A 17326-nucleotide genomic window follows, 5' to 3' on the forward strand; every position below is an offset into this window, starting at 1 on the left:
TCCTGGGCAACTGTGCAGCTCAAGAAACCAGCGAGGCATGAGGCAGGTGCTGAAAAAAGTCTGTTTCTTTTTTCTCAGAAGTTCATTAGAAACTGCCCTGCTGGTTCAAAGCCTGCTGATTTTGATGAACTGGCATTTTCTGATGAAAACTTGGTGTTCTGATGGGAAAACTCCCACCAGCTGTAGGATGTATGTTACCGCCTGGCAGAGCTGCAGTGGCCAGTGTCAGCCAGGCCAGCAAGCCCTGAGCCCCCGCGGTCCACGCCTGGCTGGGGTCTGCAAGCTGCTTCCAAACCGGGCCAGGACCGGAGAGGAGCAGCGGTGTAGGCAGGCAAGTCCTTCTTCACATCTCCTGCAGCCAGCTGCTGGAAGGGCCTGGCCTGCCCCTTCTTTGCCTGTTGATGCAACAGGGCTACCAGGGCTCGTGTACCCCCAGAGCACTTTCTAATTTGTTTACTGAAAATGACGAAAGCCTGTTTTTATTTCTGTTGGCAGAGGTGCTGTAAACGAGCAGGCTGCTCTGCCTTCTGCGTTATCAGCAAAATTGCCAGCTAAGCACCAACTCCCGTACCCTTTTGTGTCTGATGCTCAGCAATGATGTATGGAGCAGAGCAGCAAAACAAGTTGCCTATTTACATTTTGCTATGCTGGGGGTGAGAAAAAATGTGATTTTAACCACTGAATTGACCGAGGACATAAACAGGAAACGTATGTGTATGCAGGTGGGTATATGGCCCAGCATATGATTTCATGGAAGTGTATTTTGCATCATAACTGATCTAAAATAACTGGGGTTTTGGTAATGTGTAGTTATTTTGCCTCAACTCATACTTTCTGAGTAAATCTCCTAAGATGTAGATTGCAGAGATAAGAAGCTGATGGCCCTGGAGTGTTGTTCTATGTTGTTCTATGTAACAATACATGTATGTAACATATGCATATAACAATACGATATGAAGCGTTAACTCAGCTTATTGTAGGCATAACATTACAAACCCAACATTAACTTGAGATAATTACAGGGAGATTGGGTTTAATTAGGACTGTACTTTCTCCATTGGAAACACCAGTTCTGCTGTTTTGTCCCTTTAACCTCCTCACTCGGCACAGGAGCAGGGACAGCACGGGGTGGAGTTACTGGTGGCAGGGAGGACCTAAGACAGACACAAGAATAAAACACACCAAAGACACAGCATCAGGTGGGCTGGAGCAAATAAATGTAAGCAAATTCATGATAAGAAATAAGAATATTTAAGGTCGCTTCCTGGCGGGAGAAGTTTTATAACCTGGTATTTTGCAGCGTTTAATACATTTTTTTAATCTGCTGTTCTCTGGCCTCACAGATATGTATCTATGTAAACTTCTATATTTACCCCTCTCCCTCTATGAGATCCTATTCCATGCGTGTTGTTTTGAAGTCCCTTTAAGACACGTTTTGTGCTTTTGTTGGACACTTAAAAACCCGACTAGGGTTTAACGCAGAGGTTGTCATAAGCAGAGGCAGAAGGCTCTTCCTTTGGCTTCTGCCCTAAAATCATCCCCTTGGCAGCCAGCAGTGGTGGATCTGATACGCAGCCAATGGATGCGATGCTTGGAGGAGGTCACGGTTTTGTTCCCTTTGAAGAAACCTCAGCACGGAAGCCCAGCTAGCAGCGCTAGGGTAGCTGCTGGAGAGACAGCGTTTGGGCCAGAGCTTGTCCCTGTGTGAGACCAGGCTGCGTAGAGCAGGCTTGGACCGGGGATCTCCAAGTGCTCAGCGGAGATTTGATGGCAAAGAGGTGATACAACATTTTGCAAAGTATTTGGGGGGCTTGGAGTGTTTCAGCCACCATTCTCAGAGGGCATCCCCAACTCTCTGTGCTGCAGCAGCATTATGTGAGTTAAATTGCCACACAGATGCTTTCAGCCCAGGTATTTTTGGAAAGCAACAGCATATTTCATCAAGAGGCATTTCTCCTGTGTTCCCAGATGTTTTTACCTTCCTCCCCTCCAGCCCCCTCTATCCCAGGGAACAAAACAAAATCCTGTATTGGTCTTGGATGCAGAATTTCCCCGGGGCCAAAGGTGGCCCTCTAGTCACTTTCTGTCCAAGGAAAAACCTGGCTTTGTCTAATCTGACTTCTGTCAGCAGCTGAGTGTGGGAGTAACCACACAGGATGGTGGTAGCCAGAGCTGCCTGGAAGCACCCATTCCCGGTGGCACCCTGTCCCTGTGGAGACACTACAGGGTTGGCATCCATCCTGCTGCAGGACATGCTGGCAGGGGACGCTCGGTGTCTTGCGGTGTGGTGGTAGGCAGGGTTGTAATGTTTGCAATAGGCAGGTGCATGAAGAGGGGAAATGTCCTTAGGATGAAAGAGTGGAGTTGTGGGCTTAGCGGGGAAGCGGGGCTTGGGACAACAGCCAAGCAACCCCCAGCAACATGTCCAAATGCAGTGTGACAACTGCTCCTTGTCCCTCGGGCGCTGAGCTTGCAGCGCAGAGTCCCTCTCTGGCTCCTCTTCCTGCAGCAGTGAGGAGGAGTTTCCTGCTGAGCAGAGCTGGGCCTGACAGCAGAGCTGCTGCTGCGCAATGGGTTTGATCCTAAGACGCCACTTCGATGCCAAAAGGACCGTTTCAGAGGCGGGTGTGCGGCGCAGGGCTGTGGGAGCGCTGCTGCGGCTGCACTGGGAGCAGCAGCTGGAGCGAGGAAGGGGTGCCAGAAACACCCTTCCTCCCTCAGCCCCACAGCTTACAGAAGTGTGTCTTCTGTCCCACTTTTTTACATGCTCCTGAAGATGCTGGCCGTGGTGAAATCGCCCCTACCAGCTCTCTGCTGCATTTTAGGAGTGCAGCCCTCTGACCCAGGAGCCAGCCCAACCTCAGCAGGGCTCTGGCCCTGGCACAGCCTTCCAAAGTCACTTCTCGGAAGCTGTATCTCATTTAAACCTGCATGCTCAGGCACAGGCAAAAGGGGAATTATCTGATGCGTTGCTTCATGCTTTTCCAGAGCCTTCCTGCTTCGCCTGCTGCGGGCTGGTGCAGCCTTCCAGCAGGATTAATGGGCAGAGCTGGCTGCCTGGGGCCAGCCCAGCACAAACTCCTACCACGGCCAGGAAGGGGCTTCACTGAGAGGCCCCCTTTTCTCTCCAGGTTACAAAAGAAATTTAAACTTTTCTAACAGGTCATCAGCAAGACAATATTCTTAAGTCAATACTGTTCCGGGACTGAGCAAACAAGAGGGAGGTTGTTTAAAACATTTCTGTTCCAGGTTTGGCTCAAGTACAACAACCTTCATTACATGTGTAAACCCAGAGAAAAATTGCATTTGATTAACAGCAGAGTTCGTCGGGAGCATGCACACCTTTCCCCGCTCAGAAATTAACCCTAAAAATCAAATGTTTCAGGAGGAACTGTGCAAGAACCTGTGCTATGAGGCAGCAAGGGGGAACAGGCCACAAGTGGGACTGCACCACGTGCCTGGTGGGGTTTGGGTTTTTTTTGGAAAAGCATTTACAGGCACCAGCGTCACCGGCCAAAGCAAACAGGGCAATTTCCCCTTTCCTTTAGCTAAAATCAATCCTTAGCAACAGAGGAGACAGAGAGCTGCAGCATCGCCAGACTTTGGACAGGGATGTGAGCTTTGAGGCAGTTTTATGATTGCTTACAGCCTTCCTTTAAACTCTTATGCAATGCCTTGAGGCCAGGAGGGTAACCGGACCCTACTGACCCTTGGCCTGATGCTTACAAACCCCTGGGGGCTGGGGGAGGTAACTTTTAAGCCACCAGTGTGGCCACCTGGCTGGGAACCGTCAGGTTTGTTTCCAGAGGTGGTTCGGGATGGGAAAGTGCACTCTGGGGATACCCAGAACAGCTGTCAGCAGCCCTGCAGAAAGGTGCTCTCTATTCCCCGCCTTGCTGATGGTGGAGGTGCTCCCGCAGAGTTTATTTTGTGCATGCCAGTGAGTCCCAGTGCCCTTACTGGCCCTGGGTGCCTCCCAGCAGGGACTGGCACGGAAGCAGGGGAGGGGTAGCTCCCAGGAAGTCTCTGGGAGGGAAAAGGAGTTTTTCTCTCACAGCAGGCAGCTTGTCTCGAGGGATCAGGCTTTGGTCTTGGCCACCCTCAGGGCTTCTGACACTTCTGGGAACCTGTCACGACAGCTGGCCATGCAGAGCGAGGACCTGCCTTGGCCTGAGGCTACAAGGCCATGTGCTGGGGGGCTGCCTCTGGTCCCCAGGGGCAACCTGGGCTGAAGCCATGGACTGGGGTAGAAGAGACCAGTCCTTGGGATGTCTCAGGGATGGGTTTTAGGCTCATCAGTGAGAAACCTACTCAGCAGGCTGGGCAGCACTGTATTGTTTAGATCCAGGTACCCTCTGCTGGCTTCTGTTCTTAAATTAAAATGACATCTTCTCTCAATAAATACATTTCCTTAAATTCTGCTTCAGAGTACTTGTAACTAAGGAGATTTGGCCTGTTAAGTTGTCCTGTGGAGAGGTGGCTCAGTTTCCCTGTTTCTTAGCAGGAGCTCCTGCTGGTTTTGCTGTTTATCGGGAGGGACCACAGATACAGTCCTCCCCTCAACCCTACACATGCACACGCTTTCTCTTGCTCTCTGTCACATCATGGGAAGCTTTTCACTTCATGCACGCAATTTCTGCTGGTTTCACCTCGAGTGAAAAATTCAGCCTAAATTGCTTTTGAAGCAGATGCTCTCCAATGTGATTGCTGTTCAGCAAAGAGGGGCTTGGCAGGAGCAACTTGTTCAGAGAAGTGTAAAAACCAGGTGCAGAGTCATGGGGCAGAGTGAGACACTGGTACAGGTTGCCCAGAGAAATTGTGGATGCACCATCATTAGACTTGCTCGTGGTCAGGTTAGACAGAGTTTTGAACTGCAAGGTGTCCCCGCCCACGGCAGGGGAATGGACATGATGATCTTTGAAGGTCCTTTCCAGCAAAAGCTGTTTATGGTTCTATAATTGCTTATGAAATGGTTTGGTGTTTCACCAAAGGTCCCTCATTCACTCTAGGGGTGACTGCATGTAGAGGAATTATAGAGGAATGAAGGCAGGTTAATTAACATTGTTAATACACAGCTGTGGGCTGGCTTCAGGGGCGGTGGGTTGGCTGATGTGGATGATGTGCAGCTGTGGCTGGTTCCTGCTAATTAGTTAAATAGCTCCAAGGGGTATGGAAGGGGAGCCCTGCGTGAAGAGAGACCAGGAAGAAGCAGGGGGAGGAGAGAGAGTGCCCTGGGTGTAGGAGGGGCAGCAGAGGCAAGACACAGGGTGGACTGGCCTGAAGAGGATGAAGAAACCGCATGAACAGTAGGTGAACTGTTGAAACCTTGTGGGGATTGGTGGCCGTGCTGGGGCAAGGTGTGCTAACTACTTATTGAAGTTAACCTGGTATGGGATGGTAAAAGCCTTGTTGCAGCTGGCTAGATCTGAGAGTGCTGTGACAACTGCAGAGACCCAGGCCTGCCTGGGGAAGCGTGTGAGGCTGCTTGGCTGGGCACACACAGGTAGCTAAACACATAGTCACCCACCCAGGAGGAAGCCCAGGGATCCAGCAGGGGTATCGGTGGGTCTTGTTTCCAGAAACCAGATCTGCAAGTCCCACTTACATACGTACCATAGGTCTCCTGAGCCTTTGTCACACAGAAAAGCTTGAAGACAGCAACATCTAGGACTGCCGGCACCTTTCTCAAGAAATGCTGTATTTGCTGTGACAAGAGAATCCGGTGATTCTTGGGTACGGTCTGAATGCAGAGCTGTGTGAGGAGGTGTCATCGCAGGGTGAGTGCCCCTGCAACATCGCTGTGGGTCGCTTGCTCTCGCCCTAGCTCAGCGCACATCAGGCGGGCAGACTGCAGCCAGCCAGGGACCGCAGCAGCACCGCGCGTTCAGCGTTTACTGCACGCGCTTGCCACGGCAGAGGGGCTGCAGAGAAGGAGCACATCGGAGTGGCCCGCCCTGTATTTCCTGCGCGATGCAGAACAGAGCCGAAGGAGCTGAGCTGTGCTTTGCTCCAGTGCCTTGGGCTGGGCCCCGCTGCCCCAGGCGCTTCTTCCCAGGTCTGGCTCCTCCACCTGATCCTCTCCTCACCTGGTCCCACCAGCACCTGCTGGGCAGCAAACCCTGCAGGCCCCCTGCTTACCAACACCCAAGCCCCCAGCCTCTTGCCCATTTAGATCCATTTCAGCGCTGCTGCACAGACGGTGTTAGGGCTGGGGTCCTTCCCAGCCGTGAGCCGCTTTCTAGCAGTGTTTGTTACCCAGCACCCGCAGAGCTGGCTCGCAGTCCTTGCAGGCTCCTGTGATACCCTCCTTGAGCTGAGGGACTGACAAGGAGTGTGAAAGGCAGCTAGGGCTTTGCACTCCAGCATATACACAGGCACAGAATGTGAAAACATCCACCTCTAAATATACACTGGTGTTTGCAGTACAGCTTTTATAACTACTGGTGGCATGGCAATGACTGGGGGGTGGTGAGCTTCCCGAATTCTCTACCTGCTGCTTTCACCTGCTGCACTCATTTCAAGCTCTCCCAGTTAAAGCAGCTGTGACCAAGCAGTGCTGCAGAAGAAGGGGAAGCTGAGAAAGCTGAAAGCCTGAGGAAACAAAAGCCGTTCCCCAGGGGGGATCAACTCCTTTCTGTTACTCCATCTAGATGCATTCAAATGTTTCTGCTACTTAATTGCATCTTAAAGAGTCCCAGCCCTTGCCTGCTAATGGCTGCTGAGGCTGCAGTGTTGCCCTTGATGACAAATGATGGGAAATCGGGAGGGCTGGGTCAGAGGCGCGGGGAGCACTGGTGGCACCACCAAAAGAGACTCCGTTATCTCATGGTCACTTCTGGTTTGACATCTGGTGAGTATGGGCAATGAGTATTATAACTTCCAAGTGTGTCATTGAAACATCATGCTGCATTCATTCATACTGTCAGAAATAAGCCACCGGAGAGCAGTACGAGCTCTGAACAGCAGAAGAGGTTCAGGAAATTGTGGTTTGCTCGCAGGATTTGGGGTGAGGAAGCAAAACTTCCCTGCTGACAGCAGCCAACCCTCCCTCACACCAACCTGTGTAATGGGGGTCTTGCAGCTGCACATTTGTGGCTGCAAACCAGACAGCATCGCTGTGGGGTCCTGCTCTTTTCTGTTGCCAGGCCAGATGGTCCTGATCCACAGGTGTCAGATCCAGCTTTCCTGTCACTGTGCCCACACATCCCTGGGACCCATCGCAGCATCTCCAGCCTTCAAAGGAATTCATTATCTTGCCTTCCAAACAGCATATTGCTGGGCGCTCGGCAAATGCAAAGGCAGGATGCCATCCAAGAGAAATAACATGCCATCAGATCAGCCTTCGGAATAAGAGCTGCAGCTGCCTGTGCAAACTGGGCAGCCATATTACCTTTTTTCTTTTTTTTTTTTTTTCCTTGGGAACTGAATCATGTCTACACAGAGGAATTTGTCAGCCTTTGTCTCCATCCCTATGCAGAGAGATGTCTCCCTGTCCCTGCAGGTTTGGGGTGCTGCGGGGGGAGCCTGGAGTCTCAGGCAAGCTCTGCGCTGAGCTTGGGTGCCCCATGGCACAGCCCACCTCCACACAGCGGTCTTGGCACAAAACCCCCTCTGCATGGCCTATCGCATGTCTGACCATGCAGCAGTATTTTCCAGTGTTGCTTGAGAGACCTACTACATAGGAGGCACAGATGAGCAACTTTGGTGTTTTCAGCAGTGAAGCTCAGACCTCTATATCCACACACACAAAAAGAAAATGTTGAAAATGGGAAATGCAGCCTTTCCCTTCCCAGGAAAAAGTACGCCCTGTCTCACTATGAAACAAACAGAAACTAATGACTACTGACCGTATGCTTTTAGGAGAAATGAACACCTGAGAGGTCCCTCTCTGGGCACCACCTCTGCTCCAGCCTTCTAGGATAATGTAGTAAGTACTGAGCTTTAAGCACAACTGTTATTAAACATAAAGATAGCAGCATAACTCCCGCATCCCCTTGCCAAGATTTCCAGGGGTTGGCTCTCTGCAGGCCAGGTGAACTTGAAATGAAGATGTGAGGGGAAGGGCCCAGCCGGTGGGGTGGCAGCCTGGGGCTGTGCCCCAAAGCCAGTGCCGGGACCAGCCCTGAGAGGCTGCGGAGGGAGATGCTGGTCCCTGCAGCACCCCAGCAGCTCCACAGCATGTGGAAAGGATTCGGGGAACTGTGGGACATGGAAGAGCAAAATCCATTTGCCCCAGCTCAGCTGCCCCCAGTGTGGCACGGATGGGAAGGGGGATCAAGCCCAGCTCTGGGAGATACGGAGCTGTTTGCTCAGGAGGTCGGTTGGCACGACTCTTCTTGTCCCAGGGATCAGGCAAAGCCAAAAGCAAATAGTTCCATTCAGCATTTGCAGGAGGAACTGGAGACACGTCTTTTTTTTTTTTTTTTTGCATGATTTAAAGGGGATTGTTTTCCCACAGTTGTAAACCAGGGTGAAAAGGTCATGGAGACCAGGGGGTTTTGTCATTCCAGTTTCTCCTGTGCTGCATAAGCCTTTCTGCCACCCTGGCACCGAGCTGTAAAATGGAAATTCAGTAACTGCTGTAATAGCAGGCACTTATTAAAAAAAAAAAAAAAAACAAAACAACAAACCCACAACAAAACCAAACCCAACCACAGAAACAAACAATATAGATCTGTCCCTTAGTTGTTGCATGTTTTCTAGGCGTAATTGCTTTAGTGCTATGACAAGTACATTTCCTTCTCTCTGGTTAGACAATAGCCTCTGCTTTTGATACCATGAGCAATACAGGTTGTGAGGAGGTTGTCTAGTGTGGGCTCAGCTTTCACAGATTAATAGAAGAACAGCTCTGAAATTCAAAGGGAAATTCTTAGTCTGGTGATGTGGTGCTGCCTTGTCTCTGCAGAGCTATCCCGCGGCTGAGCTTTGCACACTGAGTATTTCCTAATTAACCCCAAGGGCTGCCTCACCTCTCCCCAGTTGCCAGGCTTACAGCTACTCCTGCTGTGACACAGGTCACCTGGGAAAACTAAGGGGGTGACAAGTCTTGAGAAGCACTGGTAAGTAGGTTGGTAAAGCAGTCTGGATCAGAGGGATATAGGTGGTCAGGGCTCTGAACCATCCAGGCTTACCGAAGCTCTAACAGGATGGAAGATGTTTGTCTTGCAGAGAGGCAAATGCATCTCCCATGGGGTTTCCCGGTGAACATCCCCCAGGCTCCATGATCCCCAGCCCAATCTGTGGATCCAGGTCCTTCCTGTGGGCACCGGAGGGCAGAACCACGTGCGCACTCCTGCCCGAAGAGGCTGGCAGCAGCTCAGCCATCCTGCCCGCAGGGTGACATCCGTGGTCCTGCTCTTATTGGCAGCCCGTGGTGGGCCAGTGAGGATGGTGGCTTTTCCCGGCCACCTGTAGCAGGTGTCATCGGTCTGCTGTGGTGTGCTAAGTCATATGAGGAAGCTGGGAGTGCTGGGGTGGAGACGGTATGTAGACTATAAAGGAGGCAAAGCTGGAGGAAGCCAGTGCTCAAAGAGCAGTTTGTTTGGAGCCGTCTTGGTTTCACTCCTCCTTCCTTGTAGACATACGCGCAAGTTGGAACTTCATGCTTTTAAACTGACTTCTGTGTTTGGCTTTTCATTCTTGCCAAAGAACCTGCGCTGCTACCCTGAGGCACACCTTGGCACCCAATTCATCGCCACCCAGCTTGGCAGCGTTCTCCTGCAAAGGCCACCTCCCCTCAGCTCTGGCTTTCCCCCGTTTGCCTGGGGAAGCAGGGACAGGCAGCGGCTGCCCCAGCACGGAGCCCTGCTGCCAGACCCACCGGTGGGAGGGCAGGGACAGGATCTGCACACGCCAGCTGGAGGTGGTGGGGCAGGGACAGGATCTGCACACGCCAGCTGGAGGTGGTGGGGCGTAGCAGGAGGCTGTGGCAGGCACCGCTTGAGGCACAGGGGATTAGTGCTTTTAAATGCTGAAAAGGTGTAGAAGAAAAGGGCATGATCCTGGCTAGAGAAGAGACACGAGGGAGAGTAGGTGTTGAGGGAGACTGGTTTTGAGAGGTTTGATAGTTATCTCCTTCTACCGCCCCACTTGTGATTTTCGTAGGAGTGTATCGCAATGTCACCCTCCCCATGCCACCTACTGCTCATACGCTGCCTTTCAGACTGAAAAAACCAGAAACCCCTGTGAACTTGGCTTGGATGGCATTGCCATGCTGCCCACGCTGCAGCAATCGGATGGGCAGGGTGAAATTTTGAGCACTGTGCCACTTGTGCTTCTCACCTCTGGTACGATTTACCTCAATCACACCTCTGCCCCTACCATTAAGATGCACGCTGTAGTAAAATACAAAGTCCTCACTAGTAAATGAAATTGTGAATTTAAGAAGTATTCTTGAAATTACTGCAGCTTGCCTGTATATACAAGTTCTAATTATTTGTGGAATTAACTGTTTTGGTATCTGACCCCTAAGACACTTGGCAAAAAGCAGCCATCTCATTCCATTAGTTGTGGCTATCCAAAACCATACCCTCCATCGCCACACTGACTGCAAAATCATTTCCTTATACTTGTCCTGACAGAGCTGCTCTGGACTGCAAAGCCAGATCCAGCCTCCTGAGGTTCCAGAGGTTACTCTGAAACCCCTCATGTTCATGGACAGAAAAGGGTGTTGCAGGCTTGGGCGAACTGATTTAACAAGTGCAAAAAACCTCCAATCCTTGAAAATTGTTTATTGCCCAGAGGGACAGATACAAGAGTTTGAAATACCATGTAATTAAATAGAACATTTAGAAACTTGAAAGACACTCGTATGAACAACACATTGTAGCTGCATATTAATTTTAAAAAAGGAAAAACATTAAGTTTTATCACAAGAAGTATTATCTTGAACAATATCAAGCAACAGGAGAACCAAGTGCAGTCAACCCAGTTCAAGCGTTCAATGGACAGCAAGAATGAAGAAAAGCTTCTATGAATTCCTGGAGCTTTTGACTCTCATAATTATTTCCTAAATCATGTAGAGTGCCTACATTAGCTGTATTAACATTTTTAGGTAAATGACCTGGAAAAATAAACCACAACAGAGTAGTGTGTGCACCGAGGAGAAAGAGGGGCCCAAGTGACTGAACTGTTTTGACAGGACATTTTTAGATTAATTTACCATTTATCTGTAATGAGAGTTGCCCTTAGCAGTAGTTCTTGCAAATTGCAAGGTCATTAGAGCTTTCACATGCCCTTCTGAGCAGCAGGTAATTAAAGGCACATCTAAAGCAGACTCAAAGCGTGACTCTTGCACGGAAAGGTGTACCTGGTTAGCAAAAGCATTGAGAACAGGGTACAGAACGAGCCCACATGCTGAAACATCTCCATTTCTGCTGGTACTGGTCTAATTAAAACTACACGTCTGTGTCTAAAGATGGCACAACCGCACCTTCATTTTGCTTGCAGATATTCCCTGGTTTACCTGGGTCCGGTTACTACATTTTAGTTATTCTGAGTGAAGTTGGGTCATAAATCAGACTGTTCTGGAGGAGGGGTGTTTGAAGTGTGGTTCCATTCCCTACAATAGCTTCATGATATGAACAACACATCATCAGAATTCACGCTGAGAAGAAGATTGTCCCTCTTGTTATTGAGAATGACGCACAGTACTACTGCTGGAAAGCGACAATAAGAAAAGTCCTGTATTAGGGTGAGCCGTTAGGGTCATACTTGCTCACTTACGGACCACAGCAACTTTCTATACCCCTTTAGTCGTATCAGTCACCTTACATAAATATGGTCACATGAGAAAGACTGTATTACCTTGTGTACACTGACATTGCAGAGAACTTGTGAGATCTGGAAAGTTTAGTTAAGTTTAGTTAAGCTATGCAAAGATATCAACCAAAGAAATAACACGGGCACCATGTAAGCCTAACACTGCCTTGCAAATGTCCTACTGCAGACCATTTTTCAGATGGCTCCTTAGCTTAGTTTACAGTTGTGGCACTCAGCAGATTACTGACAAGAAACATGACAGAATCCTCGCAGCTAGTGAAGTCATACAGTTGGTACTCTGTGGAAATACGATTTTTGGTTGTTTTAACAGATCCAGAACCTAATGGACACTCTAATTACTACATTTACTATAAAGGCAACAACATTGATTTTATTTATAGTGGACGTTTCACTCTGTTGGAAGTTTTGTGTTCACACCTTTTTTGAGGCATAGTGTGTACCAACAAACTAAGAACTGTGCACATAAGCAGACAGAAGTAAGGAAAGCATGACACTGAAATGCCCATGTTAAACCGATTATTAATACATGGATGTCCCACTGAAAATCAACTCTTCAGTTATCTACCTTCTCACAGCCTTACTGGCAGACACGTTCTGTCACTTAATAGCAACTACATTGGACTAGCAAGCCACACAGGTTTTGCAACACCAAAAGCAAATGCATTACAGCAATAGTGACCCTGAGATTTATGTCCGTGTTACTGTAAGTTTAATACCATGGTACGGTATGAGAACATGTTCCTCTTTATGCAGCCAAGAAACACCTGAAACAAAAAGCTTCTTCAGCGCAGATAAGCATGTCTGCACTGCGTATCTGCTAGGTCCAACTAGTTACGTCCTCAGTCTCTGTTTCAGAACAAGCTTGCTAAGCATGACTTACATTTTTATGGTGTTTTTGCTGGTGAAAGTCCCTTGTTGAATCATCTAAAGACAACAGCTATAAAACTAGCAAACACTATTCATGTTTGACCATTTACTGAAAAACATGATTTTAAAAAGGTAGGGAGACTTTTCTGAGATACAAACGGGAGGTAAACACCTCACTATAAGGTGTTTTGAAGGCCATTCATAATCTCCCTTAATACTTAATAAATGGCACTTGTATAACTATTAACTTGTCTAAATTCCAGAAATAGGATGATGGCAAAATTATTATGGTCTCTGTGTTATATCTAAAGATAATAAAGCCAGAAAATTAAGAGAGACAGAGGTACATGAGCATATATAGGCACCTGTGAAGACACTTCTGAAAAGATAAGAACAATGGCTTCTATTTCACTTGTGTGGAAACAGCACAGAAGAATTCCTGTTGTTTCCCTGGGCACCTCGCATCAGATGACAGAAGATCAGGAACAATCCCTAAATACCTACAACCACCTCCTCTGCTCTATCATAACTAGCCCATTTTTCTGCATTGCTGTAACGCTACTGTATCTCAAGCGCAAGGAAACTTTGTCATGTGTAGTCCACACCCAAGAAAAACAATGATAAACTCCAAGAGAAGAGACAAAAGCATACAACATTATGACACAATAAAGAAAAGTTAAAATTTCAAGTTGGAATCACTGTAAATAAGTAATCTCTAAAAAGTCCTCTTGAAATATTAACTTAATTCAGACCAAATCCTGTGCTGAATAAAACCGGAAAGATGTTTGCTAAACATTAAACTTCAAAATAAATTAAAAAGAAAAAAATGTAAAGGATTTTCAAGAGAACTTGAGGTGACAACCTCTCCTGCCAACCAGAATCGCCTCAAAGTGAGCAGTTCCTATCTTATCAAAAGCCATTAAATAATTTTTATCTTATTCTAATAATAACAACAGTAAGTTTACTTCTGTTTTATTTTTGTGTACCTTTCCTTTTAAAGGCCTATGGCTTAGTGTTCACAAATTAAAAAAATGTTTCTAAATACACAATAATAAAGCTTAACAGCATACAATATAAAAATGACGAATTTCAAAACCATTACATTATTATTATTGAAAAGTGCACAAGAATTAATCTGTGGGTCAGAGGTGCTTTGATTATGGACATAATTTCCACATTTAACTTCTCAACGAAGCTTTTCATCTTCTTAATTAAATGAGAAATCTTTCATCCACCAAGGTTTTGGATGCCAAATTCTTCTGCCCAAGTGTATTACGAATAAACCTAAATATCTAAGAACATTTCAGAAAAAAATGTTTTAATGAAGAAATACTTAAACTAGTATGTTTCAGTACCTAACATAAAATATTATATTTTCATAATATCTTTAAAATCATATTATATTTAAAATTAATTTTATCTTAAAATCATAAATGAGTGACTTAGGGGCTTAACTCCCTTTAGCATTTTTGAAACATTTTCCAATATTTTTCCACCCTGAAATATGACGTAATTATGTGTGATTAACTGTAACAGATATTTGTGTTTTCTTTTGAAAGTTATTTGTAGCTTCTTTATTCATGACAGATGTGTGAATAACATTTATGCCTCACAAACCTATTTGACAAAAAAAGGCAAAAAACTTATTCTATAAGCTCAGTATAATCTTCTGTCACCACATACAGCTAACTTACTGCTTTAAATATCTAGTTATCTATATAAACTTCCATACTAACCCATATTTTCAAAATATTACTTTGTCCTTAAATTGAAATTTACCTCTTGTTGCAAATATGTTAGAATAGCTGCTAAAACAAAACTCTGGGAAGCCAGATCCACAACAGAGAAAAACAGGATATCAAAGATGAGCAGTGTTGTCTCATTGCCATAATAGAGAACATCACTGAAAGACTGTCCTTCATCTACAGAAAGAAAATAATTTTTGAAAAATAATTGTTTCTGTGAAGTGCAAGTTTGTAGAGTTCATCAGTCCAGCTGAGAAAACTGGTAAGAAAAAGGAAAGTCAGAGCAGGATCTAGTTACGGCATTCTATTTAAGCAAAATAATTTTTTTTGTGATTTGTGATAAAAGTGAAAAAAAAAACCTTTTCATTTATAAAATGGCTTAATACTGAGAGAACACAATTGAAAAAGCCCACGTACCACATGCACTCATTCTGAAATGCATTCATTTCTGAAATCTCAATCAGTTTGTTTAAAAAAGGCTGCTTTGAACAATAAGCAGATATAGCTTCCTTGTCACTGAATTTTTTCAAGCGTTAACTCTGGCCCAAACTCAACAGAACAATAAAACCCATATGCTTTAAAGCCTTACTTAGGAGGAGCTTCACAGCTCATCATTATCTTTGTACGCTGGTTAACAGTTTCCCAGAAAATGGGTCTTTTAAGCTGAAAATATCTTCTTCATAGTCAAAATAGTCTAGACCACTTATCCCCTTATTTTATCAAAAAGCACCACTTTCTAAAGAGAAAAGAACACTTAATTACAGAAAATAAGATTCTTGTCTCTTTTCTACTTTTCCAGAAAAATGTCTAATGCAAGTTTTATTTGAAACAGCCTATTTTCATTACAAATTGTATACGTCCTAATCTAAACTTTTGGGAATTATGGCAGTCTAAACCATCAAACAATATATTTATAGCAATGCTTATGATTACGAACTTTGGAACAGTGGCAGTCAAAAGCCCAGACCATTGTTGAATACTGCACAATCTGGAGACATCACATCATGCTTATACACTTAATTCTAACTCAGACATCGCATACCTGACAATATTTATGGCTGAGCAGACCCAGGGTTTAGAATAGGGTTTTGGAATGACTGATATCACAAAGTGTGGAATCACCGACTGAGGCTTAAGAAAGTCCTAGTTACAGTTTTAAAGCAGGTACTGGCTATCTGGCAACATTTATGACTAAAGCTAGTGCTTTGCCATGACAGGAGGAGAGCCCAAGCATTTAAGGAATTAGGTGTGGCTCAGACATTTGGACTGAGCAAAAATATCAGACTACAACCTTGGCTAGCTGGAAAGCACGTGCTGCATTCCTGATTACGTAAGTAAGGTTTGAGACTCAAATCAGGCTTCAGCTTTTGCAGTCCTGGTGTCATAGAACAGGAAGGGTTCTGCACAGCTCGGTGATGTCATCTGTGGATTGCTATTCTATAAGAATAATGACATATTTAGGATGTGTAATGGTCATCTGCTAATATCTATAGATTGCATTACAGTTCTGATAAGGTTTAGAGTTTCTGAACAGTGAGGCTGGAGAGCCAAGTACTTGAGGAAAGAAAATCGGGGCTTGCAGCATCTTGGATTGCTAGTAAATGTTTAGTTTTCATGTAGGTGATGGCCATGTTTATGGCTAGGGGTAGAATCAGGATCTGAAGTAAGGTTTTCAAAGATAATTTTTGATGGATTCTGTACAGCTCAGGGACTGACAAAGCAGACTGGTAAGTTCACAGCTCGTATTTCATTGCAGTGTGGATACTGGTCCCCAGACTGTACCTGTTAACAGGAGGAGACCAGGACTCAGGGTTTCAGAACCTTGGAAATCGAGAAAGTAGAGGACCTAACACCGGATGAGGAGCCCAGTGGTGCAGATATTGGTCACCTGGCAGTAATTCTGAATAGGTTAAGGTTTTTAGAGCCTTAGTGTTCCACAGCACCAATCTTCCTGGGATTCTGATTTAGGAACTTAGGTTGACAGTTGAAATGTAGTCAAGAACTTTCACTAAATCTATTTTTAACACATGTACGTGTACTGGTCACTTGGAAATATCTATGGCTAGGTTTAGCATGGGCTTGGGATTCAGTATGATGCACTGGAGAACCCAAGTCTGACTGATTTTGCATAGTTCCAGGGACCAGAATCAGAACTGGTGTCACGCCTGTTTCTGCTGGAATACTCATTTTTGCTGTAGGTATTGGCAACACTTAAAAAGTTCAAAATAAAAAATTCAAGAAAACAAATGACTTAGTGGAGTCTTCATAGATGACTGGTGTATTAACATCAAGTATTCCACTAAAACATCCTCATTGTGATCAATATCCTCTTTAAAGAAATTGTCTTTCTGTACTTCTAGTTGTTTCGTAAGAAATTTGGTTCTGTATTAAAAAAAATAAACAGCATGGCACTATTTAAATATTGTGGGTCTTCCTTCCATTTACAAAGTGGATATTGGAGCAAAGGAGTACTTTGTAAACTCATGCACATCTCTACACAGTATCCTTTCAGTTGCCTAAAAGAAAAAACACTGCAGTCAAGTGACAAATTACAAATAGGATTTCTGTAACCTGAAGAACTTCTCTTAAGTACCTCCCTCACAAGCGGTCATTTAATGACCCCTCCTGCTGTAAAGTCCAGTTTAGATTGTACATCCTGGAAAGAAATCTACACAGAAACCTACATACTTATCACAGTACAAATACCGAGTCACAGATCTTTTTTACCATTGTAAAAAATGCTTTTCTCTATTGGTTCCATGAACTCCATGCCAAGAACCCGTTCAAGCAGCAACTTATCTTTAACAATATAATCCATTTCTTTATGAACCTATAAGAAAAGGAAAAACAATACTTCCTGTTTTATGATTTCAAAGAAAAAGTACTTGTTACAAAGTAAAGTACAGCTACTTAACCTTTATGAATGAAAAAAA

The 17326-nt window shown here is 45.6% G+C and overlaps 1 protein-coding gene across 2 annotated transcripts in view; it reads right to left on the bottom strand.

Annotated features, from left to right (window-relative positions):
* Nucleotides 1–10715: 10715 nt before the first annotated feature.
* The window catches only part of TMEM67 (transmembrane protein 67), a 35052-nt gene continuing 28441 nt past the window's right edge, over nucleotides 10716–17326 (bottom strand). Inside the window, exons 26-28 of one of the 2 annotated variants that reach the window (XM_055705607.1) lie at nucleotides 17121–17223; nucleotides 14428–14570; nucleotides 10716–13940 (exon numbers count right to left, since the gene is read on the bottom strand). In XM_055705607.1, coding sequence (XP_055561582.1) covers nucleotides 13860–13940; nucleotides 14428–14570; nucleotides 17121–17223 — 327 coding nt within the window. In that variant the 3' untranslated portion in view covers nucleotides 10716–13859. The other variant, XM_055705608.1, reaches the window with a different exon arrangement.

This window comes from Falco cherrug, chromosome 3 (genome assembly GCF_023634085.1).
Source record: "Falco cherrug isolate bFalChe1 chromosome 3, bFalChe1.pri, whole genome shotgun sequence".
In the NCBI taxonomy this organism is placed as follows: Eukaryota; Metazoa; Chordata; class Aves; order Falconiformes; family Falconidae; genus Falco; species Falco cherrug.